Source organism: Zalophus californianus, chromosome 14 (genome assembly GCF_009762305.2).
Source record: "Zalophus californianus isolate mZalCal1 chromosome 14, mZalCal1.pri.v2, whole genome shotgun sequence".
NCBI lineage: Eukaryota > Metazoa > Chordata > Mammalia > Carnivora > Otariidae > Zalophus > Zalophus californianus.
In genome coordinates, this window is record NC_045608.1 from 19,553,352 (window position 1) to 19,579,833 (window position 26,482).

The 26,482-nt window shown below is 50.3% G+C and overlaps 1 protein-coding gene across 3 annotated transcripts in view; it reads left to right on the top strand.

The window, feature by feature from the left end:
• The window catches only part of MYO18B (myosin XVIIIB), a 264,358-nt gene that overhangs the window by 66,304 nt on the left and 171,572 nt on the right, over positions 1–26,482 (top strand). For all 3 annotated transcript variants that reach the window (XM_035724040.1, XM_035724041.1, XM_027577179.2), the window contains exons 13-18: positions 7,098–7,271; positions 9,778–9,868; positions 11,550–11,742; positions 15,447–15,527; positions 17,436–17,583; positions 23,863–24,022. In XM_035724040.1, the coding sequence (XP_035579933.1) occupies positions 7,098–7,271; positions 9,778–9,868; positions 11,550–11,742; positions 15,447–15,527; positions 17,436–17,583; positions 23,863–24,022 (847 nt within the window). The remainder of the gene's footprint in view (positions 1–7,097; positions 7,272–9,777; positions 9,869–11,549; positions 11,743–15,446; positions 15,528–17,435; positions 17,584–23,862; positions 24,023–26,482) is intronic.

The window sequence follows — 26,482 nt, forward strand, 5'->3', positions numbered from 1 at the left end:
CCCATTCTGTTGGTTGTCTTTTGGTTTTGTGGACTGTTTCTTTTGCTGTGCAAAAGCTTTTTATCTTGATGAAATCCCAATAGTTCATTTTTGCCCTGGCTTCCCGTGCTTTTGGCGATGTTTCTAGGAAGAAGTTGCTGCGGCTAAGGTCGAAAAGGTTGCTACCTGTGTTCTCCTTTAGGATTTTGATGGACTCCTGTCTCACGTTTAGGTCTTTCAACCATTTGGAGTCTATTTTTGTGTGTGGTGTAAGGAAATGGTCCAGTTTCATTCTTCTGCATGTGGCTGTCCAATTTTCCCAACACCATTTGTTGAAGAGACTGTTTTTTTGCCATTGGACATTCTTTCCTGCTTTGTCAAAGATAAGTTGACCATAGAGTTGAGGGTCCATTTCTGGGCTCTCGATTCTGTTCCATTGATCTATGTGTCTGTTTTTGTGCCAGTACCATACTGTCTTGATGATGACAGCTTTGTAATAGAGCTGGAAGTCCGGAATTGTGATGCCGCCAGCTTTGCTTTTCTTTTTCAGTATTCCTCTGGCTATTCTGGGTCTCTTCTGGTTCCATACAAATTTTAGGATTATTTGTTCCATTTCTTTGAAAAAAGTGGATGGTATTTTGATGGGGATTGCATTGAATGTGTAGATTGCTCTAGGTAGCATTGACATCTTCACAATGTTGATTCTCCCAATCCATGAGCATGGAACGTTTTTCCATTTCTTTGTGTCTTCTTCGATTTCTTTCATGAGTATTTTATAGTTTTCTGAGTACAGATCCTTTGCCTCTTTGGTTAGATTTATTCCTAGGTATCTAATGGTTTTGGGTGCAATTGTAAATGGGATCGACTCCTTAATTTGTCTCTCTTCTGTCTTGTTGTTGGTGTATAGGAATGCCACTGATTTCTGTGCATTGATTTTATATCCTGCTACTTTACTGAATTCCTGTATGAGTTCTAGCAGTTTTGGGGTGGAGTCTTTTGGGTTTTCCACATACAGTATTATATCATCTGCAAAGAGTGAGAGTTTGACTTCCTCTTTGCCGATTTGGATGCCTTTGATTTCTTTTTGTTGTCTGATTGCTGTGGCTAGGACTTCTAATACTATGTTGAATAGCAGTGGTGATAGTGGACATCCCTGCCGCGTTCCTGACCTTAGGGGAAAAGCTCTCAGCCTTTCCCCATTGAGAATGATATTCGCTGTAGGTTTTTCATAGATGGCTTTTATGATATTGAGGTATGTACCCTCTATCCCTATACTCTGAAGAGTTTTGATCAAGAAAGGATGTTGTACTTTGTCAAATGCTTTTTCTGCATCTATTGAGAGGATCATATGATTCTTGCTCTTTCTTTTGTTAATGTATTGTATCACATTGATTGATTTGCAGATGTTGAACCAGCCTTGCAGCCCAGGAATAAATCCCACTTGGTCCTGGTGAATAATCCTTTTAATGTACTGTTGGATCCTATTGGCTAGTATTTTGGTGAGAATTTTTGCATCCATGTTCATCAAGGATATTGGTCTGTAATTCTCTTTTTTGATGGGGTCTTTGTCTGGTTTTGGGATCAAGGTAATGCTGGCCTCATAAAATGAGTTTGGAAGTTTCCCTTCCATTTCTATTTTTTGGAACAGTTTCAGGAGAATAGGTATTAATTCTTCTTGAAATGTCTGATAGAATTCCCCTGGGAAGCCATCTGGCCCTGGGCTTTTGTTTCTTGGGAGATTTTTGATGACTGTTTCAATTTCCTTAGTGGTTATAGGTCTGTTCAGGTTTTCTATTTCTTCCTGGTTCAATTTTGGTAGTTGATACGTCTCTAGGAATGCACCCATTTCTTCCAGGTTATCTAATTTGTTGGCATAGAGTTGCTCATAATATGTTCTTATAATTGTTTGTATTTCTTTGGTGTTGGTTGTGATCTCTCCTCTTTCATTCATGATTTTGTTGATTTGGGTCATTTCTCTTTTCTTTTTGATCAGTCTGGCTAGGGGTTTATCAATCTTGTGAATTCTTTCAAAGAACCAGCTCCTAGTTTCGTTGATCTGTTCTACTGTTCTTTTGGTTTCTAGTTCATTGATTTCTGCTCTGATCTTTATGATTTCTCTTCTCCTGCTGGGTTTAGGCTTTATTTGCTGTTCTTTCTCCAGCTCCTTTAGGTGTAGGGTTAGGTTGTGTATTTGAGACCTCTCTTGTTTCTTGAGAAAGGCTTGTATTGCTATATACTTTCCTCTCAGGACTGCCTTTGCTGTATCCCAAAGATTTTGAACAGTTGTGTTTTCATTTTCATTGGTTTCCAGGAATTTTTTTAATTCTTCTTTGATTTCTTGGTTGACCCATTCATTCTTTAGTAGGATGCTCTTTAGCCTCCATGTATTTGAGTTCTTTCCGACTTTCCTCTTGTGGTTGAGTTCTAGTTTCAAAGCATTGTGGTCTGAAAATATGCAGGGAATGATCCCAATCTTTTGGTACCGATTGAGACCTGATTTGTGACCTAGGATGTGATCAATTCTGGAGAATGTTCCATGGGCACTAGAGAAGAATGTGTATTCCTTTGCTTTGGGATGGAATGTTCTGAATATGTCTGTGAAGTCCATTTGGTCCAGTGTGTCATTTAAAGTCTTTATTTCCTTGTTGATCTTTTGCTTAGATGATCTGTCCATTTCAGTCAGGGGGCTGTTAAAGTCCCCCACTATTATTGTATTGTTATCAATGTGTTTCTTTGCTTTTGTTATTAATTGCCTTATATAATTGGCTGCTCCCATGTTCGGGGCATAGATATTTACAATTGTTAGATCTTCTTGTTGGATAGACCCTTTAAGTAGGATATAGTGTCCTTCCTCATCTCTTATTACAGTCTTTGTTTTAAAATCTAGTTTGTCTGATATAAGGATTGCCACCCCAGCTTTCTTTTGGTGTCCATTAGCATGGTAAATGGTTTTCCACCCCCTCACTTTCAATCTGGGGGTGTCTTTGGGTCTAAAATGAGTCTCTTGCAGACAGCATATCGATGGGTCTTGTTTTTTAATCCAATCTGATAGCCTGTGTCTTTTGATTGGGGCATTTAGCCCATTTACATTCAGGGTAACTATTGAAAGGTATGAATTTAGTGTCATTGTATTACCTGTAAGGTGACTGTTAACTGTCTGTTGTCTGTGTTCGTTTCTGCTCTTTGCTGCTTTTAGGTTCTTTCTTTGCTTAGAGGACCCCTCTCAATATTTCTTGGAGGGCTGGTTTCGTGTTTGCAAATTCCTTTAGTTTTTGTTTGTTCTGGAAGCTTTTTATCTCTCCTTCTATTTTCAATGATAGCCTAGCTGGATATAGTATTCTTGGCTGCATATTTTTCTCGTTTAGTGCTCTGAAGATATCTTGCCAGTCCTTTCTGGCCTGCCAGGTCTCTGTGGATAGGTCTGTTGCCAATCTAATGTTTCTACCATTGTAGGTTACATATCTCTTCTCCCGAGCTGCTTTCAGGATCTTCTCTTTGTCTCTGAGACTCGTAAGTTTTACTATTAGATGTCGGGGTGTTGACCTATTATTATTGATTTTGAGAGGGGTTCTTTGTGCCTCCTGGATTTTAATGCCTGTTTCCTTCCTCACATTAGGGAAGTTCTCTGCTATAATTTGCTCCAATATACCTTCTGCCCCTCTCTCTCTCTCTTCTTCTTCTGGGATCCCAATTATTCTAATGTTGTTTCGTCTTATCGTATCACTTATCTCTCGAATTCTGCCCTCGTGATCCTGTAGTTGTTTCTCTCTCTTTTTCTCAGCCTCTTTATTTTCCATCATTTGGTCTTCTATATCGCTGATTCTCTCTTCTGCCTCATTTATCCTAGCATTTAGTGCCCCCATTTTTGATTGCACCTCATCAATAGCCTTTTTGATTTCGATTTGGTTAGATTTTAGTTCTTTTATTTCTCCAGAAAGGGTTTCTCTAATAACTTCCACGCTTTTTTCAAGCCCAGCTAGTATCTTTAAAATCATGATTCTGAACTCTGGTCCGACATCGTACTAATATCGGTGTTGAGTAGGTCCCTGGCTGACGGTACTACCTCTTGTTCTTTTTGCTGAGGTGATTTCTTTCGTCTTGTCATTTTGTCCAGAGGAGAATAGATGAATGTGAGAACAAAATGCTAACAGGTTAACAACGTCCCCAGCAAATATACTGTATACAAATCAGAAAAGACTTGACACCAGGGGAAAAGAAAGGGAAAGAAAGAAAAAAGAAAGAGAAAAAGAAAAAAAAAAAAAAAGATAAAAACTAAAACAAAACAATACAAAAAAGGCAGAATATGATCAAATATGATCAGGCTAGTGCATAGATCAGTGCCACACACTAGATTTTGGGCGTATTTTGGTCTGTTAGAAAAAAGTGCCTCCTAAAATTTTAAAGGAAGAAAGACATATATGTACAAAATAAGGGTTGATACAATGAAGGGATGGAAGATGACTGTAAAGATGAAAATTATAAAAGATTTTATAAAAGGACTTGGTAAGATAAGTTGTTTGAAAAAAGAAAGAAGATATAAGAAAAAAAAAAAAAGGAAAAAGGGAGAGAATGTGATCAGGCAGGAGACTAGAACAAAGCCATACACTAGTGATTTAGGGTATATTTTGATCTGTTAGAAGAAACTGTACCTCAAAATTTTAAAGAGAGAACAACTTATATATATATGCCAAAAATAAGGGTAACTACTATGAAGGGATAAAATATGACTCTAAAAATGAAAAATAAAAAATGTTTTTTTTTTTTTAAAAAGGGATTTATAAGATGTTGGTTGAAAAAGGGAAAAAGAAAAATAAAAAAAAAACAGTCAACAAAAATTAACTTTGATGAAATAATGAATCATGGTAAAAAAAAAAAAAAAAAAAAGCCATGAATCTATGTGCAGTATTCCCCTAGCGCTGGAGTTCTCCTATTCTCCTTGATCGATCAACTTGGTCTTGGCTTGCTGGCTGTTTGTGCTGATCTTCTGGGGGAGGGGCCTGTTGCCGTGGTTCCCAAATGTCTTTGCCGGAGGCGGAATTGCCCCGCCCTTGTCGGTCCGGGCTAAGCAAGCTGCTCGGGTTTGCTCTCAGGAGCTTTTGTTCCCTGCAAGCTCTCGGTACAGCTTTGGAGGCCCAGGGCAGAAATGGTGGCCTCCCAATCTCCACTTGAAGGAGCTGAGAACTCGGGGCCCCGCTCCTCAGTGCGCCCCCAGAGAAAAGCAGTCACTTCCGTGTCCCCGGTCTCCGGCCGCACTCCGTGCTCACCCGGCCTGTGACCAGCGTTTCTATCTCTGGCACCCGACCCCGCGCGGAGTCTCCAAACCCAGCAGATCCCTGCAGTGCGTTCCCGCACCGCTCCTCCCCGGGAAGGAAGGGGAGTCTCCCCGGATCTGCTGCTTGTTGGGTCCCTGCTGGGGGAGCCGTGCCCCGACTGGGCCGCAGATCACAGTTTATGGCCACCCCGAGCTGAGAGCCCACGACTCTGCTCCGTATCTGCAGCCGGTTTCCCTGCTCTGATACCTGGGAGCTCTGCTGCACTCAGGCACCCCGGTATCTCTGTGACCCCAAGGGTCCTGAGTCCACACTGTCCCGCGAGGGTTCCACCCCCCGCTTAGCCACTGCAGCGACGTCCCTCAGCGGAGCCGACTTCTAAAAGGTCCGATTTTGTGCTCCGCGGCTCTATCACTTGCCAGAAGCGGCCGGCGGAGGCCCCTCCCCCGCCGTCTATCCTCCCGAATATCGCCTCGGATTCACTTCTCCGCAAGCCCTACCTTCCAGTAAGTGGTCACTTCTCTGTTCAGAGAGTTGTTGCTACTCTCCTGTTCGAGCTCCTGTTGAGTTCGTAGGTGTTCAGAATGGTTTGATCCCTATTCAGCTGAATTCCTGAGACCAGACGAAATCTAGGTCTCCTACTCCTCCGCCATCTTGCTCCGCCTCCGAGAGAGAGAATCTTAAGCAGACTCCACACTCAGCACAGAGCCTGATGTGGGGCTCGATCTCACAACCCTGAGATCATGACCTGAGCAGAGATCAAGAGTTGGACGTTCAACCGACTGAGCCACCCAGGCGCCCCTTACTATTTTATTTTACAACACTTTAGAATGATTTACACAGTTGGCATCATACTCTAATACAGTTTTCTTTTTTTTTTTTAAGATTTTATTTATTTATTTGACAGAGAGAGACACAGCGAGAGCAGGAACACAAGCAGGGGGAGTGGGAGAGGGAGAAGCAGGCTTCTCGCCGAGCAGGGAGCCCGATGCGGGGCTCGATCCCAGGACCCTGGGATCATGACCTGAGCCGAAGGCAGACGCTTAACGACTGAGCCACCCAGGCGCCCTTCTAATACAGTTTTCTAAAGCTCTTCCTTGGTTCTTTAGGTAGCCACCTCCTTCTCATTTTTCATAACCCAGTTCAGATATCACATCCTCAGAGAGAGCCCTCTCTGACAACCATGGATGCACAGGGATGCTCTCAGTTTCCCTTGACCTCATCTCTTGTTTTTATTTTCTCCTTAAGGGGAAAAACTTGATAATATTATCACCTGAATTTATCTTATTCATCCATTTGTTTACATGTTTATTGTCTTACTCTAACCTCAGTAGATTGTAAGCTCCATGAGGACAGGCACCTTGTCTGTCTTGCTCATCATTGATTTCCCAGTGGCGCAGTTCCTGTCACATAGTAGGAGCTCAACAAGTGTGTTTTGAATAAATGGGTGTGTGGTGAGATGGCTGGGTGAGTGGCTGGGTCGGTAGTTGAATGGTTAGATAGGTGGGCAGCAGGGGGTAGTGGATGGGTGGATGGATAGGTGGGTGAATACCCGAGTGGACAGATTACACTTTTACTATCAGTTCCACAGTTCCACGTTTAGAGGATCCACGTGATCATTTTAATTGTTCTGAAAAAGTGAACAATGCAAATTACGAGGAAGTAAGATAAGCATGTCTCTTGGGAAACCTGACCCCTGCCCAGGTTGGGTGTTGCGGCTCCCTGCTGGGGGTGGGGGGGCAGTCCAGAGGGTAGGCAGCGATGAGACCCCCGGGAGGTCCTCTTGGGAGCCCACCCACTCCATTCCCAGGACTTCACCACCATACTTCTGCTGTGTCCCTCTTGCAGTGGGCCGGAAGCAGTTCATGCGGTTTGAGTGGGCAAACCACGCAGCTGAGGCCCTGGGCTGTGAATACGAGGAGCTGAACACGGCCACCTTCAAGCACCACTTGCGACAGATCATCGAGCAAGTGACATCTGGGCTGAGCCAACGGGCCGTTGAGGAAGAGGAGACCAGCTCAGGTGCTGCACTGCTGCTTCTCTGGGTGGGCTGGGTTCCCCCCGGGGCCAGGCCAGTGGACGCTCCAACACGCCTTCACCTACTTATCAGGACCTGCTTATATGCAGACCTTCTAGGTGCAAGGGAGGCCCTTGTGGGCAGAAGTGGACTTAGTTCCTACCTGCACAGGGCTTGTGGCCAACTGGCATTGTCCAGGGTCCGGAAAGTTCTGCCGAAACCTGAGAGGCACCCTGTGCTATGGAGAGGGGACACTGTGAGCAGTGCCAAGGGGCCAACACTTTTCCATTGGCTGTTAACGTCTGTTGAGCCCTTATCTTGTCCAAGGAAGGCTGGCCTTCCAGTTTGAGGTACAGAAATAAGGCTGGATGGCTAGAGGGCTGGGAAGCTAGCAGATGAGGCTAGTAGATGAGTGGGGGAGGGTGGTCTGCTCATGTAGGACTCTGCAAACTAGAGTTTTTATGCTCAGACCCCTGAGAAACCACGCAAAGACATAGGCAGGGAATGCCATGATTTGACTTATTCTTCAAATGGCTTAGCTAGGGGGAAGCCTGGGGAATGGGTGGGAGAAGGGAGGCCACGCAGGAACCTACACACACCACACGGGCACGTATACACACCACACACAGGCACACACTGCAGGAAGCACACAGACGTGCACAGGTACATGAGCATACGTGCACTCACATTCAGATATTAACACTAATTACGTCTCAGGCCAAGGTATCAAGGGTAGTTGAGAAGCAGACAGGGGACCAGCAGGCTTAGGAGAGATGCTGAGAGGCTGTGGGTTGCCTAGCAACCGCCCAGGTTGGGGGTGGAGCTACCAGAGGGAGGGGAAGTGCTATGGGGCTGCAGGGGGCTCCCTGGAATGTACAGGCAGGACTGTGTCTCCAGCCCCACTGCAGATGTGAAAATCATGTTTCTGATTCTGTGGATGGAACCAGCACCTAAGGATCAGGATTTCCGATCTGACCCGCCCCTCCCAAATTCTCACTCTGCTTTGTTCCGTGCACCCTCATCAAGGCTGGCTATTTTAACGGGCCGCGTGTGTGTGTTTAAACAAAATTGAGACCATGACTATATTACTCGTTTGCGAAGCATTTTTATTCCTCCTAACGTGACAGGTAGGCGCTTTCCCCCTCTCATTCAGTATGCGTCTATGCCTGGCTTTAAGCACTCCTTTGTACGGATTACAAATTACCTAACCCACTTGCTATTGTTGGATATTCAGGTTGTTTAAAAAAAAAAGCGATTTTCATCCAATTTAATCAACAATCAGGAGAACATATGTACCCAGAAATCTTTGTTTCTCTGAATATTTCATTAGGATAAAAGCCCAAGAGTGAAATTATTAAGTCCAAGCATTATTAAGTCCAACCATTTTATAGCTTCTGACACAGAACTGCCAAATTTCCCTCCAGAAAGGGGGAAGAACAGACATTATCTGAGTGCCTACTATGTGTCAGGCATTGGGGGTTTGGGAGCCAACATGGTCCCCATCCTCGGGTTGCTCCCAGCCTGGCGCCGGGCGGGGGCGGGAGGGCTGTTGTTAACAGCTAAACTGCACAAGTAAAAATATACTGAGCTCAGTGCTGTAAAGGCAGGGAGGCTTTGTCCTTCTGTGTCTGGCCTGTTTCATGTAGCCTAACGTCCTCTGTGTTCATCCACGTGGTAGGGAATGGCTGGATTTTCTTTTTTACCACTGAATGATCTACTTCACGTCCCCATTTATATGTGGGATCTAAAATAGTCACACTCCTAGAAGCAGAGGGTAGAGCGGTGTTGCCCAGGGCTGAGGGGAGGGGAAAAATGGGAGAGAATGATGGAAGGGTACGTAGTTTCTTTTGTGCAAGACGAATAAACCCTGGAACGCCGATGAATAAGTAGACGAGTAAGACAACCAGCGGATGAGTATGTCCGCTGCGCGGTATAGAGCTGCTGGTTACCATACTGTATTGTGCACCGAAAATTCTTTTTAGAGGGTAGATCTTATGTGAGGTGTTCTAATCACGCACTTAGGCACAAAGAAGGAGGGCGGAAACTCTCAAGAGTTGACAGGCTTAGGGCATTGTTACGGTGACCTACACTTATCTTCAAGCTCATCAGGATGTATACATTAAATAGGTAGGTACGGCTTTTGGTGTGTCAGTCATACCTTAGTCGAAAACTAACTAAAGAAAAAGGAGCAAGGTAGGACTGGGAATTGGCTTAATGGGGGTGGTAATCAGGGCAGGCTTCCCTGAAGAGGTGACATTGGATTGATCCCTGAGGAATGAGCAGGAGCGCTCGTTGGAGAGGAGGTAGGGCCAGGTGACACAGAACCCGGTCAGTCCTGATAAGACGCTTGAACTTGGTTCTAAGAGTGTGGGTACGTAATTTCAGCAGTGGAGGGATGTATGGAGGGAGGGGGTTTCTCTGAGGCCAGCAGCGATGCCTGGGGAGTGTTGTCCTTGGCCCCAGGCAAGGTCCTGACCATGGATATCCACCCTTCCCTCTCTCCCTCTCCAGGGCTCAAGATGACGGGCGCAGAGTGTGTGGAGGGGATGGCCTCGGGCCTGTACCAAGAGCTCTTTGCAGTTATTGTCTCACTCATCAATAGGTAACGACTCTTCGACAGATACACAAATGAGCCCAAGCACTGGGCACTTTAGTGGGGTTTTGGGGGGGCTGGGGAAGAATGAGGTTTTGAGCTGGGTAGTAGTGCTGGGTTTAAATTCCCCCTTTGGCAGCCCAAGGCAAATCAGTTCAGCTCTCTGACCTCCCCATCTGCACCTGTAAAATAGCTCTGTCCCCCAGGGCCATGGCGAGAGATTAAAAGAGGTAATGTATATAAACAATTCTTCCTAATAGCGATCATAAACCACCGACAATAAAAGCGAACAATTTGGGGGCCCCCGCTAAAGTAAAACAACGGCCGGCGCTCATGGTTTCACTGGTCTTGCATCATTGACTCTGCACATCAGCCCATTTTACAGCTGAGCTAACGGAGGCGCAGAAAGGTGGGGCTGGAAGGCAGCCCCAGTGCTGGGCTCCCACCTCACACCTTCACGTTTGTCTGAATAACCCCCCACACTGTTCTGGTCCATTTCTTTTTAAAATTTTCTGCTAAGGGTAGGGTGCAGGCAGGGTGTGGTTCTCGAGGGAGCCAGGACGTGTCTCTGAAATGCACCTACCAGGCTGCAGCAGCGGGGAGCTGGATGTCTATCACCGTAAGGGCTTCCCACCCTCTTCCCTGAAGGCGGGGGGCGTCATGAGGCTTCCGGCATCCTGTTAGCCGGGCTGAGGCTGGTGCGGAGCGACAGGGCAGCTGGGGCTCTCCGATGACCCTGGGACACGGAATCTGCTTGCTCTCCCGCCGCTGGAGCAATTACCATCTGAGGCCACAGACACAGCATCTAGAAACCAAGGGGGTCATGCGTGCTTAGAGGAAGGTGTACCAGGGGTGGAAAACGAACCACTGGCGAAAGAAGCTGCCTCCGCCCACGGAGGGCGGCTGCTTCATCGCATCCTTTAAACTGCATCTCGCTGATGCCGAACCCACTCTCCTAGCACCTACAAGCCTCTCGTAGACACCTGGCTTTCTGAGCATTAACTGACAGTTTTCACGCATGCATGTGTGGTGGCTGATCTTCTTGGCCCCGTGATACAGAAGGAAAACCTTGGCAGGTCGTGCAGAAGAGCTAAGGTTGAAATAAGCACCCTGCAGAGCACAGGGCCAATCGTGATAATAATCATAATATCAGGCCACCTTTACTGAGTACGAACCCCACCGCCCAACTGGCCCTCAGAGCCCAGATGTCTCATCACCTCCAGCCTTCCTGACAACCTTCTGGGTTGTGGCCATCCTTGACCCTTTCCCGGCTGAGGCCCAGAGAGGTTGGGTAGCTCTCCCAAGACACACAGCCCCTCTGTTGCAGAGGGAAGGTCGGAGCCCTCGTGGGATCGTCTCCAACAGCTCTCAACTCGTGCACGTTGATGCCAATAATCCCTTCTCTGTCCACCACGACAGATTCATCAAAATGATGCAAGGCGGTGAGGGCTTGAAAGAATCCTCATTTAACAGTTGGGGAAACCTTAGCTCAGAGAGGTTGAGTAACTTGCCCCAGTCCACACAGCCCGTAATTGGTGAGCCTCATTTTGGCACCAGATCTGCTGGATCCCCACACCCACCCAGTGCGCAGCCTCAGTTTCACTGTATCTGCGATGGTGGGGTGGGAGGCTTGGGCCAGCTGGGATCAGAGATTCCACGTGGTCTTGAGGTCTCCCTCATCTCTCCCCAGGTCCTTCTCTTCCCACCACCTCTCCATGGCCTCCATCACGGTGGTGGACTCTCCGGGCTTCCAGAACCCGCGGCACCAGTGCAAGGACCGGGCTGCCACCTTTGAGGAGCTGGGCCACAATTATGCTCATGAGCGCCTGCAGCTGCTTTTCTACCAGCGGACTTTCGTGTCCACCCTGGAGCGGTACCGGCAGGTAGGCTTGGGCTCCGTGGAGGGCCGGAGGCTGGCCGGCGGGGGGCTGGGGGAGGGGAGATGGTCCGGTCCTTCAGCCACCCTTGACTTCATCCCGTTTGGCCCGCCACTGAACGAAACCCTAACTCCAGGCTCCCCAGCTCTCTGCTGCTCCCCTGTCTCCAAGCAGTCTCCCTATAGTTGTCCTGGGGAACTTGGGGCTCCCCAGGCCTTGCTGCCCCAGCCGTCTCCTCATTGGGGTGACCTGTGCCTCCTCTCCCACTTTGCCCCAGCTGAATGCTCCTCCCACGTGGCTCGCATCTGCCCCGTGGAAAGCCCTTCATGCTCTGGGGGTGGGTGGAAATTCTGGATGGGAGGGTTTGCCCAGCCTTTGGATCCTAGGGTGGCAATACCTAACAAAGCCCTAGAGGCACTTCTCTCCTAGGAGCTACCTTCCAGACACTGGGAGCAGGAACCAGGAAACACGTGTAGACACATTCCAGCCTTCTCTTCTTGTTTTAAAAAAAGCTTAAATGGAAATATTACACTTGCCCAGAAAATGCACACACCAGTAGCGTACAGCCCAATGAATTGATCCAAATGAACGTACTCACGCACCTGCCCCCCACCTGGGGGAAAAGGGGAACGCTGCCAGCACCCAGCACGGCCACACCTTACCGACTCCCTTCTTTCTCTCTGAAGGGGGCCACTTTGACTCCAGCAAGTGCCAATAACGAGATGTTGGAAATGGCCATCTTGTTTATCAAGAAGATAATGGGTATTGAAATTATGGTTTTTTGTTTTGTTTTTTTTTGTTTTGTTTTTTTTTTTTTTGGTTAGAGCTTGCACAGCAAGAAACGTGAAAGCATCAACGTGGATAAATCTCAAACAAGTGACATTGATGATGAGTCCTGGGGTCCGACTTTAACTGTATCACTTATTGGCTGTGTGGCCTCAGGAAAGTCACTCACCCTCTCTGATCCCTGATTCTGTCACATGTAAAATAGAAATAGCAATATTCCTGTATCATCTATCAATTGCCACAATAATGCTAGATATTGAAGTACCCCAAAACATAGTGGCTTTAGATGTTACCTTTTGTTATTTCTTACATTGGGTTGTCTGGGCAGTTCTCTGGGCTTGGCTGAGCGAGCTCTTGTGTCTGTGGGCAGATTCAGGGCAGGTAAGTGGTTCTGATGGTGCTGGCTGGCTCTCACCTGTGTCTGGGGGTCAGCTGGCCATGAGTGGATCTGGGAAGGCCTTGGCTGGGATGACTCACCTGTGCTCCAGGACTGTCCTATCCTCTAGCACACTAGCGCGGGCTGTTCTCCTGGTGCTGGGCAGGGCCCCAAGAGACGAGCAGGAGTGTGTGGGGCCCCTTGAGTCTTAGACTTGGAACTGGCGATGTCCCTTCTGTATTCAGTGGGTCTGACAAGTCCAGGGCTGAGCCCTGACTCAAGGCGTGGGGAAATAGGTTCCACTTTTTGATGGGAGAAATCCCAAGAGTGAGAATAAACAGAAGGGGAGAGAATGTTTTCTTTTTGGTTGTTTTTGCTGTTGTTTTTAGAAAGGGAGAGAAAGAGAGGTGGGAGAGGGGCAGAAGGAGAGAGAGAATCTTAAGCAGGCTCCAAACCCAGCGCAGAGCCTGACATGGGGCTCGGTCTCACGACCCTGAGATCATGACCTGAACCGAAACTAAGAGTCAGGCGCTTAACCAACTTCACCACCCAGGTGCCCCTCTTTTGCTTATTTCTGATGTTCAAAGCAATACATCGTCTCTATTAAAAAACTGGAAAGTAGGGGCGCCTGGGTGGCTCAGTCATTAAGCGTCTGCCTTCGGCTCAGGTCATGATCCCAGGGTCCTGGGATCGAGTCCCGCATCGGGCTCCCTGCTCTGCGGGAAGCCTGCTTCTCCCTCTCCCACTCCCCCTGCTTGTGTTCCCTCTCTCGCTGTGTCTCTCTCTGTCAAGTAAATAAATAAAATCTTAAAAAAAAAAAAAAAACTGGAAAGTACATAGAAACATCCGTAAGCAGAAAACACAACCTCCTTTAGCTCCATGGCCCACAGGCAAGCACTGTTACTGCTGTCTGTACCTTATACCACTTACCTGTCCATTTATTGTCCTCTCTGCAGATTTCCAATCCTTTCCTACACACGATTTTGTCGTCTACTGTTTTCCTCACAGCATCATGCTATTCCCGTGTTCTCATTCCACTGGCAACTTTTAGTAACTGTTCATTTCACGGGTTATGGCCGATGCTGTCTCAACCCTCCTTTGCGCATCTGGGTGATTTCCACGATTACGCTCTTATAAACAGCACTGTGACGGACATCTCCGTGCATAGCCTTGCGTGGACATTTCTGATGACTTTTGGATGGCGAATGTCATTAACCATGGCTCGTGCTTGCTGCCTCCAGCACCCAGTGCTCAGCCCAGCACTCATTAGTTACTCATTAAATACGAGCAAAGTTTGGACTGAATGGTCAGCTCCTGACAAAGCTCTCACCACGATTGCTGATGAGCCTGCAGGGTGAGCGATGTCAGGATGTTACTGGAATGTTGGTCTGTACCCTTTCTTCTCATCCAAAGGCTGAGGGGTGATGATACAAACAGACTAACAAACAGCCTGATTGGGAAAAAGGCAAAGGATTTGAATATAGATGTTTTTTCCAAAAAAGATAGACAAATGGCCAATAAACACTGGAAATTTAGGGAAATGCAAATCAAAACATTGAGATACCACTTCATACCCTGTAGAATGGTGATGATAAAAACAAAACAAAAATAACAAACCCCAGAAAACAGCAAGCATTGGCGGGGAAGTGGAGAAATTGGAACCCGTGTGCCTTGCCGGTGGGAATATAAAACAGTGCAGCCAGTATGAAAAACAGTATGGTGTTTGTCTGAAAAAAGAAAAATAGAATTACCCTATGATCCAGCAATCTTACCTCTAGGTATCTCCCCGAAAGAGTTGAAAGCCGGGTCTTGAAGAAATATCTGTACACCCAGGCTCACGGCAGCATTACTCACAATAGCCAAAGGGTAGAAGTGACCCCAGCGTCCACTGGGGGGATGCGAGTGTAAACAGATGTGATCTGTCCACACAACAGGCTATTATTCAACCATAAAGAGGAAGGAAATTCTGACCCATCCGCACCGCGGATGAACCTTGAGGACATTGTAGGGAGTGCGACAGCCAGTCACAAAAGGATGAACCCTATATGACTCCACTCACATGAGACACTTAAGAGCAGTCAAATTCATAGAGACAGAAAGGGGAACGGTGGTTGCCAGGGGCTGGAGGAGGAGGGGAACGGGGCGTCCGTGTGTAATGGGGACGGAGTTGTAGTGTTGCAAGACGGACAAGTTCTGGAAGTAGGGGAGTGGTTGACAGGTGCACAGCATGTGAATGAACTTAATGCCACTATCTGCATGACGCAAAAAAAGGTAGATTTTTATGCTGTGGGTATTTTACCACAATTAAAAAAATAATATGGGGCGCCTGGCTGGCTCAGTCGATGGAGCGTGCCACTCTTGATCTCGGGGTCGTGAGTTCGAGCCTCACATTGGGGGTAGAGCTTACTTAAAAGAATATTTTAAAAATGATAATAAAAAAGAAGGTTAAGGGGAGGTGAAAGTCCTCACCTCCCTTTTCTCCTCCGGAAGTTTTCTACCCTGTTCAGCTCCTGGAAGGAACTAATCTGGAACTTCTGTGACTTTCCAGGAAGGTATTCCCGTGCCCTTTGACCTCCCGGAGGCTTCCCCGGGGACCACAGTGGCTGTGGTGGACCAGAACCCTTCCCAGGTAATGCGGAGCCCAGGAAACCCAGGCACTCAGACACCACGAGGCTTTGCTTTGACATCCCAGATGTCTTAAGCTGCAAGTTGTCCGTGCTGTCTGCCCTTGGAATCACCCAGGGATTGTTAAAGACCCTGAAGCTGGTGATCGGCTCCCAGCCTGGTTCAGGCGCGTGGCCTGGGCAACGAATCTCCAAACCCCCTCAGGTTGACAACCCCCTCTCTGCCTGATGCCCGAGACTGGCTTAGCAGGCACCCCACCTGTCAGCCCGTGGGGAACGATGAGGGGATCCATGCACTTATGGGCTTTAGCGTGGGGGGGGGGTACCTGAGTCTTTACTTTCCCCGTCCCAAGAATCCGCTGGGCCGACCCCAGACCTGCACCTCTGCTCAGCTGTCTCTCAGGATGGCCCTGAACCATTTCGCTTGACTTGCCAGGTTCAGGTCTAATGTCAGTGACTTTGAGCACATCCCTTCGCCTCTCTGGGTCTGTTTTGTTTCCGTCTCTAAGGTGGGAACGATAGCGTGCCCTGGAATGGTTGTGAATGTTTATGAGTTCTGGTGCCCAGAGCACCGGGCATGGGGCTTGGCCCACAGGTCACGTGTTTCTCCTGCCACGGGATACCCCAGGCTGCCACTTTTCTCATTCTTTGTCTCCTGTCGGCCACCCTTGGCCTTCTCTTCCGAGCCCTCTCTTGGCTCCTAGAGGCCTGCACCTGTTGCTGCAAAGCTGCCTTGTCCGTGAGCCCTGCCGGTCATTGCCTGTTTATGTTTCTCCTTGGCACCTCCTGGGCTGGCCGCCCCTCCCTGCCATGCTTCCTGACCCAGAAGAGGCAGCTGGAAGGGACGACCCGGGCAATGGGAGGATGGAGGGGCCACGGGGTCCTCTGGAGGCCTGGGCAGTGGCTGGGAATAGCTACCTTCTGAGGATGGGCTGGCTGTCAGTGTCAACCTCATAAAGAAAGGCAAGGTGAAGCCTCAGGATATCTGGAATTCGGTCCCCGTTCTGCCCTGTGTCTCTCCATGTGACCCTGTATGTGCCCCTTGTCTTCTCTGGGCCTCTGAGGGGGGTGGGCCAGTATTTCCCAGTTAGGGTGCCCAACTGTTCCGGGTTGCCAAGGGGCTTTGCTGCCTTCAGCGCTGAAATCCTCATGTCCTGGGAAGTCCCTGAGTCCCAGTCACCAAGGGACAGCTGGCCACCCCAGGCATCACACACATTTCCCCCGTAAACACTTGGTGCCATTTTGGGTGATGCCACCTCCCTGTGGGCCCTTGGACGAGCCACTTAGCTTCTCCAGGCCTCTCTGGTTGCCAGAAACAAAACTTCAGAGTTACCTAGATGGTTTCTGGAGCTTGTGGCTAGATTTCAAATTCTGTGCCTGCGCTATTGAACCAAGTTCACTTTCTCCTATAGAACATTCTTTGGGCACTCTCCCCTCCCACCTTAAGATCTTAGTTTAAAAAAACATAGACTTCTAAGAAGTGATGCGGATGGAATTACTCCTTTGATGTTAGGCTGTGCACAAATACACACAGCCTGGGGTGTGTAGCTCGAATGTGTAATTTACAGAATGCTTTCCCTTGTTAATTCCCCACTACCTGAGGAAGGTATTGTCAGTCTCCATTTTACATAAAAGGAAATGAGGCTCCTAGTGGTGCAGTAAGTTACCCAAGGTCACACAGGATGTGAGGACAGAGGCTGGATTCAGACCTCCTGAAACTGAGGGGTTGTAACAGTTCTGGGGTTTCCACACTGGGAGTCTGGGGGTGCGTTGGGAGCATGGCTTCGGGCTGGCATGTCTGAGTCATGATGCCGGGGACTCAGATGCCCCGACTCCCAGAGGTGGGAAGAGAAGCCCAGGACTGGCTTCGGTCGGGGATCAGGACTCCACAGTGCTCCTGGATTTTCTGCCAGGTCCGCTTACCAGCCATTGGAGGTGTGGAGGATGCCAGGGGCCTTTTCTGGCTCTTGGACGAGGAGGTCCGGGTGGAGGGTTCCAGTGACAGCGTGGTGCTCGAGCGTCTCCGTGCGGCCTTTGAGAAGAAAGGCGCTGGGGCCGAAGGTAAGGGAGTCAGGCTGAAGGACGAAGGGAGAGGAATGCTGAGTCCAGCCTGGGAGTTGGAATCTGACCTTGTCTGCTGCAGAGAAAGCTCTGATAAGGCCTGCAAGAGGCGGGGTGGGTGGGGGGGTCTGAGTGCACAGATGTCTGTGCATATGCCCGTGTGTGCTTTCATTCATTTATCAGCAAATGAAATTTATCAATTTAATCAATTAATCAGTTATTTACTAATCATCAATCAATCATTTATCAATCGATGATCAGTGTAGTCAACAAATGTATTGACTGGCTACTGTGTGCCAGGCACCATGCTATGCAGTGGGGAGCCAGCCGGATGGGGCTCACATGCTTGTCGGGGGAGGACGTGGGAAGAGCGTGGACAAGCTAACAGCTGAGCCTGTCTGTGTTTGACCCCAAGATGACAGACCCTGGCGCTTGATGGTGCGTCACGCAGACCAAATTCCTCCGGGAGCCAGGGGGCCTGGGGGAGAGGCGTGCAGGCAAATGTGCCGGAGGAGAGGAGACGCAGTGCGGGACAGCAAAGTTGGAGACGTTGTCTGGGCTCAGACTGCCGAAGGCCCACTTGTGGGCCACACACGAAAAAACATTTGTTTCAACCTAGAGCTCTGAGAAGCCATGAAGGATTCTGGCAAGCAGGATTCTAGACCATCGGACCCCATGGTCAGATTCATGTTCTGGAAAGTTCCTGCAGGTGGTGGTGAGGAAGGTGGTCCGGGAGGTGAGAGAGGAGGTGGCCGGACTCTGGGAGTATACACCCACAGCACTTGGTGATGGACTGGACTGGGCATCGAGAGGAGAGATGGAGACATCCGGATGGAACCACGAGGTTGGAGGTCCTGGGCTTTGGCTTCATTCAGCTCCAAGTTCAAGTTCGGCTATCTGTGCTTCACCAATGGTGACTCTGAGCAAACCTTGAATAGCCCCAGGTGGAGTGATCACACAATGACGGAGGGGGGGCGGTCACCCCATCCTGCCTTTCGCCAGGATTTCTGTGACAATGATTGGGTGAGAGATGTATCAGCTTTGTTATGGGCCGCGGAGTGTCGTGAGGGCTGATCGATGAGCACAGGGCTGTTGATGGAGATGAAGAATATTGTCCCTGTCAGTTAAGGGGTTGGAGGAATGCTGTCCATTCTCCACACTTGGCACCGAGCTCAGAGCTTCATGTATGCTGTCTAATCGAATTCTGTCACCTGTCTGGTGGTTGGTATTCTTACCCCCAAGGTGAGGACACTGAGCTCCAGAGAGATGCTTGTAGAGAGGTCTAAGATTACCCAGAAGGTGTCAGCAGGCAGATGCAAAACAATCTCTATCCAGATCAGAATCTCTAGTGACCCCCCTCCCCCGCCCAACTCCACCCGGACGCCCTGAGGCTTCTGCGAAGGCAGATTTCGCTTTGAGATCTTCCAGGTCCCCACTGGTGTGGCTCATTCATTCAGCAGTATTTATTGAGCACCTAACACAGCAACCGCTGTCCTGGGCCACGAGATACATCCCGACCAAGACAAATATCTCTGCCTCCGTGGGGCTGACATTCTAGCAGAAGAGATGGATGATGAAATGAGGAAATCTGTAAGAAGGTTGGGGCCCACAGTTCTGGTTGAGATCACTTAGGGAATCCAGGTTGGCAGAGACAATGGCCCAGTGGTCAGCCCCGGGACATTCCAATGTCAAGGCCCAGGGATGAGGCCAGTGACCAGGAAATGCAACCGAGGAGGGGCAGCCAGGGGGGTAGGAAGGAAGCCACAAGCGGAGAGAGGGTACTGGCCTCCCTGACCTCTCAGATGAGGTGTGGCTGAGAAGTAGCCATTGATTTCGACACGTAGAGGTCATTGGCAGCCGAGATGAGTGCCATTTCGATGGAATATTTGGGGCGAACGTCCACCTGGAGTAGTACGGGAAACTGGGAGAAGATGTGGAGAAAGACGTGTGATGGCTCTCTTTGCTGCTGTCCGCTGGGCTGGCGATAGCATAAGTCTGTACCCCTGAGGGACCCGCCGAGGCTTCTGTCCAGGACGTTCACGGGGCCTTCCTGCTCTTGCATCAGGACCAGATTTTCGGAGCAGAAGCAGTGGCAGCATCCGAGGGTTCTGGTCGCTTTCCCTGGAGCCAGCTCAGGGCACCGGTACCCAAATTAGTCCCAGAGGATTTGGCCCTGCAGTGGTTGGCCCAAGGCCAACTTCGCCACGCCCAGCACTTTTAGGGGCCCATGCAACTATTTTATTTTCTGTTACAAGCAGAAAAAAAAAAAACTTTCAGGTCAAATACGATACATATGTATACCTATCTATATATGTACGTGCATATGGATGTTTATACGTATGTATGTATGAATGTTCTGGGCTGACTTGGATCCCACCTCAAATCCACATGTTGCAGTCCTGGCCTCCAGAAGTTCAGAATGTGACTGTGTTTGTATTTGGAGAGAGGGTCTTTAGCATGGTCATTAAGATTAGGAGGTCATTGCGGCACGTCTTAATTTCATACGACTGGTGTCCTTTACCAGAAGACATCAGGACTCAGACGTGCGCAGAGCAAAAGGCGGGGAGAAGGCAGCCAGCTCCAAGCCCAGGAGGCAGGCCTCACAGGAAACCAACCCTGCCCACACCTTGACCTTGGACTTCCAGCCTCCAGAACTTTAAGAAAATACATTTCTGTTGTTTAAGTGCCCCCCCCAAGCTAGGGGACCCCCAGCTATGGCAGCCATAGCAGACTAATAGAGTATACTTATGTATTACTAATATTATTTGTCCAGATACCAATATGGTCATGAAATATAACTTTTAATCCATACATGTTTGAACAGTAGAAGGGGCCCATGAAGGCAGAAGGGCCAAGGGCCCAGGCAGGTCACGATGCAGCCCTGGACTGCCCTCACCCTGCAGGGTCCTCATGCCTGGTGGGCTCCTGGCCATGATCACCTCTGTTCTCCCAAGGTCACCTCTGTTCTCTGAAATACATCTGCCTCTTAGCCAGCTGGTGAACGACGAGGGAGGGGCAGAGAGAATGGCTCTTAGTGGAGCTCTTAGTCTGAGCCTCGGATTGTGGATTCTACTGCACCCCACCCACAGTGGGGTCCCTGAGAAGCCAGGTGGCTTATCGGCCCTGGAGGCACCTGAGAACAGAGCCAGTGCCGAGCCTGGGAGTCCTCTCTGCACAGGCCACGCAGACCCGCCACCCTTCTCTGGGCTCTGAACGTGGACCCTGTGTTCAGAGCATGACCCCGGGGCGTGGGAGTGGCCTTGTGGGGCGGAGGAAGAGCGTCCCTCAGATCCACTCAACGCCAGGAGACAGAGCTATGAAAAGCTTACCCAGGCTTTGGACCCCAGAGATCCGGGCTGCATCCCAGTCCCACTGCTTAAGTGCAAGGCCCGTGGCTTCTGGGAAGTCACCTCCCCTATCTGTAAAGTGGTAGTAATGGTAACACCTCCCTCAGGGGGCTCGCGTGTGGATGGATGAGCTAATGTGTGGACGCACGTCCGAGTCCTCCTTCCTCACCTTGGTGCACGGAGGGCTCCTCCTCAGAGACCCTGCGCACCCCTGTCTGAACCTGTCCCCTCTGCAGCCCCGTGGACCCGTCCTGACTCCCTGGTTATTTCCTTCAGGGGCCTCTCCGGGCTCTGGAACGTTTGGTTATCCACTTGCCTCTCCCCCGTCCCGCCCTGTGTGACCGTGGAGGGCGCCGGGCACGGCTCTGTCTCCTCTGCTCTCTCCCCTGTGCCTGGGCACAGCTAGGCCTCTGTGGTCGTCTGCCATTTGCCCTTCCTCTCTCCTCCCTCGCTCTGTTCCAGTCACCCTGCTCTCTTGGCCACTCCTCAAACCCACTGAGCATGCTCCCGCCTCAGGGCCCTCACACTGGCAGTTCCCTCTGCCTGGAATGCTCCTCCACCCTGTTTCCGCATGACCAGCTCCCTCACCTCCTTTGGGTCTCGGGGCCTGCCAGACCACCTCGTGAAAAATAATGACTTCTCCTGGCCCGCACCCCTCTCTCCCTTCCTCCTGCTTTTCCCGCCTCCCCTGTAGCCCTCATGCCGGACGGCACGTGTGTGTCCTCACGGGAACATCCGCTCGTGAGGGCAGGGCTGGCTGCCCCCTCTTCTGCCCCACAATGCTCTGGTCTGTATCCTTGATACAGAATAGATGAATATGGGAAAACCCCATGATCCAGAATCAAACGAAATGGATTTCTTGGACGGAATGTTTCCTGGATCCTGACTTTTAGGCAAATGACACAGAGGAGGCTCAGAAGGAGAAGGCATCAGGGAGGGCGTGGTTGGGGCAGGGGGTTCCGGCGAGATCCGTGGCTCCCTCTTCCTCTCCTGTGAGGCCCGAGCTGCCAATCCCAGACACCCCGAGCGGGATGCTCTGATGCTGTCCGTTCCCAGGAGAGAGACCGTGATAGCCTTTGTCTTGGCCTGACAGAGAGAGACCCATTAATTCAGATGTTTTGGTTAAAAAAAAAAGATCTTTTGTCTCTAGGGCTTTCTGATTAGCTCTGAGTTAATGAGAATATTCCATCAGGCAGAACATGAGGGGCTTTCTGGCGACCCCAGTGCTTGCTGTTACCCCTCCGCTAAGTGTCTTTGCTGGGCCAGTGGGCCGCTCCCGAGGGACCCAGGCCCAGTGGACAGTCAGGCGACAGGCATCGGCAGGGCAGACATAGAGGGGGGTTGCTGGGGCACAGGGGCCCCAGAAGCCCCTACCCCCCTCTGGGAGTGTCAGGCTCCTGGGGAGAGGTGATGGTGCAGAGTCACAAGAGAGGAATACGGGGTCAGGCTCTGTCTTCGAGCTGTTTCCATGGGGCTCCTGAGAGCAAACGTTGTCCGTGAAATGCTTGGATGAACCAAACTGTGATTGAAACCACCTCCCGAAGAAAGGGGAGCGTGAGAGGGCCAAGCAGACCGCCTGGGAGCCTGGGAGTGGTCTCCCTGGGCTGTTCTTGGGAAATGGGACGGCTCCGTGTATCGGGCCGCCACCGGGGATGAACACAGGCTTCGGGTCGGCAGACCTGTGTGCCCATCCCAGCTCTGTTCCTGTGTGCTATGCCACTTCAGCTCATCTCTGAAGCTCATCAAGCAGGCTCATCTCTGAAGCTCAGTGTCACCTTCTAGAAAACCAGCCCACGGAGGCTCACTTCACAGACCAGAGCGGGATCAGGGGACCTCATGCATGGCCGTGTGTCCAGCAGAGGCCGGCTGGGGCTTAGCCCACGTGGATGTCCTTTCTTCTCTCTTGCCTTCGGCCCCCCCTCCCCAAATGCTCTTGGGGTCCTCATTCAGAGCCCAGCCCTATGCTGGCTGTGAGACATAATGATGCGGGAACATGGTCACTCCCTCAAGCCACTTCTAATTCAGGGCGTGGAGGCGGCCATGCAAGCAGCTCGGACATCGTGCAGGCAGCGTGGGCGGACGTGCCAAGGCAGGCGGCCGCTTCGTCACCTTGCTTTTCTGGAAGGTGGCCCTTTGAGGACGGGGACTGCAGGCTCCAAAGGCCTCATGGAAGCTCTGGATGAAGGGATACTTTACTTCACCAGAAGTGTCCCTTGCTGGTAACTTCGGTCAGCCCTGGGTATTGACCACAAAGGACCTCCAAGAAGCCACACACATGGCAGGACCCATGTGCCTCACAGACCACGAGCAGGGGGAGGGACAGAGAAGCCAACTCCGTGCTGAGCAGGGAGCCTGACGTGGGGCTGGATCCCAGGACCCTGAGATCATGACCTGAGCTGAAGGCAGACGCTTAACTGACTGAGCCACCCAGGTGCCCCTATGTTGTGCATTTATTTGGATGGTACCATTCAAGACGATTTTTGGTGGCACACAAATATTTGCAAAATATTTAATGACAGTGTATTTATTTCCACGAGTATCGGAAAATACAGCATGCACACCCAACCCGTCATGCCACGCTTCTTTATAAATGGATCTTACCTGTTTATAAATGTTTGTCAATTTACAAAAATATTAAGTAAGTAACAACCCAGGTGGTACTCGGGTATGGCAAAAATCGTGAAGATCGTATGCACTGATGGTATGTGGGGAAAACAGGTATCCTGTGTTTAAGAAAGCAAGGAGGAATTGATTCTTTGTTGGAAATGATGCTCAGACATGCGTGCAGGGAACGGAGGCAGGTGCCCAGAACTGTTAGCTTTGGATCTCTGGAAACATATTTAAGTGGAAAAAGTGTGTTTTTGGTGATGCCAAGCGATTATGGAGTGTCCCCCCCCGTACCCCAACACTTACGTGCTTTGTTCGCTTTCAGGGACCTCTGCCCTCCGGTCCTGTGAGCAGCCCCTCCAGTTTGAGATCTTCCACCAGCTGGGGCAGGACCCCGTGCGTTACGACCTCACGGGCTGGCTCCACAGAGCCAAGCCCAACCTCTCAGCCCTGGACGCCCCCCAGGTGCTGCAGCAGTCAAAAAGGTGAGCCTGGCCTGGGGTAGGGACTGGCCTCCCCAGCGGGGCCACGCCATCCCAATAACTCAGCGAGGGATGGTCCGTCCAGCAGCCCCATCCCTCAGATCCGATGGCTCCCTGGGGTCAGTGCAGCACAAACGCCAAAAAGCCAAGACTTCTTCACTTTGGCTGCTTGCCTTTCATTAAGTATCTGGAGGATGATGTGACTGGAACGATTTTATGGACGTCCTAGGACTAGGGGGTCATAAAACAAAAGCGGTAACGTTTTGTGCTATAAAAAAAAAAAGCACACGGCCTTCCCTGATGGCTCTGCTCAGAAAGTGCTAGCAGCAAGCGCGGCTTGTGGGCCACAGCTCCTGGAAAATGCTTCTGTGGGTGTGTGCGCTGATCCTCCCCGCTTCGCTGCTGGAACCGTGCAGGGGCAGAGCTAGGACACCAGAGAGAAGCCGAGAGCACCAGGGAGGTGCTGGGGGGCGTGGGAAGGGGGAGGAGACACTTACTGACCACCCATGGCAGTGTGCCTGACGTCAGGATAAACGTTCTGTAAGTATCTTGCTAATCCTTACAACAAAACCGCCTCCTTAGCCCCATTTCACAGATGGGAAAACTGAGGCCCCAGTTGGTGAAGTGGCCCTCCTTTGATCACACAACAAAAGAGTGGCAGGACCGGGATCCACTTGGGTCTACGTACGTGGTCCTTGCCGAAGTTCTCGGCACAGGATGGTCCGAGTCGATAGGAAAGCCCGTATGCAGGAGGGCTCAAGGGTACACAGCTCCTGAAAGTTCAGAGATCCAGCCGGGGGGTGGGGCTGAAGGAAGGTCCATGAGCACAGGGAGGAGAGCATGGAGAGCCAGGGGACCTGAGTCAAGTTCCAGCCCTGCCCTTTCTCACCTGGGTGACCGTGGGCAGTCTCTTTCTCTCCTTTGGTTTTGTTGGCTTGTTTGGCTTCCTTCACCGTAAAATAAATGTGTTGGCCCAGGCTGCAAGATCGGGTGGATACTGCGCAGCTTTAGAGTCAGGCAAATGTTCAGTTTCTCCTTTCACCGCTTTTAAGCTGTGTGATGTGGGCCTCAGTTTCACATTCGGGGAAGTGGGAATGACGGGGCCAGGCTTCCGTGTTTGCTGTGAGGCTTTGGTGGCATAACGTAGTGGACGGCTTATGATGGAGCCTGGTTCATAGCAGGCCCTCAATGCACACCTGTGGCCTCATGCATCCTTTGGCTCTAACGTCCCATGGCTCCAGTCCCCTGGGCAAGAGGTGGAGGGGCAGGGAAAGGGGAGGCCAAGCCTTGTTGACCCGATGCTCTGGTGAGTGAGGGACATTCAGGGAAGAAGGAACAGCATGTGTAAGGTCGTGGCCCATGGGAGTGAAAGAACACCACAGATTTGAGGGTAAATTCCATTAGGATGTCTTGCGTGCTTGAGAGCCAAGCATTGGTAATTTTTGAGAGCAAACAGTGCTATTTTTTTAAAAGATTTTATTTATTTATTCATGAGAGACAGAGAGAGAGAGAGAGAGAGAGGCAGAGGGGGAAGCAGGCTCCCAAGGAGCAGGGAGCCTGATGCGGGGCTCCATCCCAGGACCCTGGGATCATGACCTGAGCCGAAGGCGGACGCTTAACCATCTGAGCCACCCAGGCGCCCAAACGGTGCTGTTTTAAAGGTGTAGTTTTACCCCCAGGAGTGCCAGATTCACCAGATTCACTGCTGGTCTAACATTCCAATTTCTGGATCCCACCTGATCTCTTTGGGGACTTGCTTTGTCCATAGGCTTCCCTGGAGGTGCCTATGTACACACAAGTTTCACTGCTTTGGTCCAACCTTTCTGTTCCATATATATCAAGCTGAGACCCAAAGCGAACATGACCTGCCCAAGGGCACACCTCCCACTGAAAACCGCCAAGTCAGATCTACCCACCCCAGAGCTGGGGCAGTCCACGTATGGGGATCAGGGCTATGGGCACAGCCTCTTCTCCCTGTACCAGGGAGTGTTGCCCACCTCCCCCACGGCCCTGACCTCTCCTCTCAGAGCTCCTGCTTCTGGTGTGGGGGGCTTCCCCAGATCCTCCCCAGCTTTTTATTTCAATACCAGTGTAGTCAAGCCACTGTGAATCTTTGTGCTCTACCCGGCATTTAACCACTTTAAATACCTTTGGATCGTTGGGAGAACGATCCTTAATAGTTTGGATAGTCTGGTGAGGCATAGAAGGAGGTAGATAGCAGGGCGGCCTGGATTACAGAGAGTGATGGAAATTGCTTGCATGCTTTCACTGGAGGGGGAGGGGGCCGATGGGACCCGGGAGGCATGAAGCCTTCTCTGTGTCCCAGCCCCATTCGAGGGCACCGCAGGGTCTTCCCGGCCTTCTTCATCCTTATTGGCCCAAACAAGAAGGCAAGGCAGCTCAGATTCCTCAGAACAGACACGGAGCCCTGGCCCTACAGCTGTGCATTACAGGGGTGCCGAG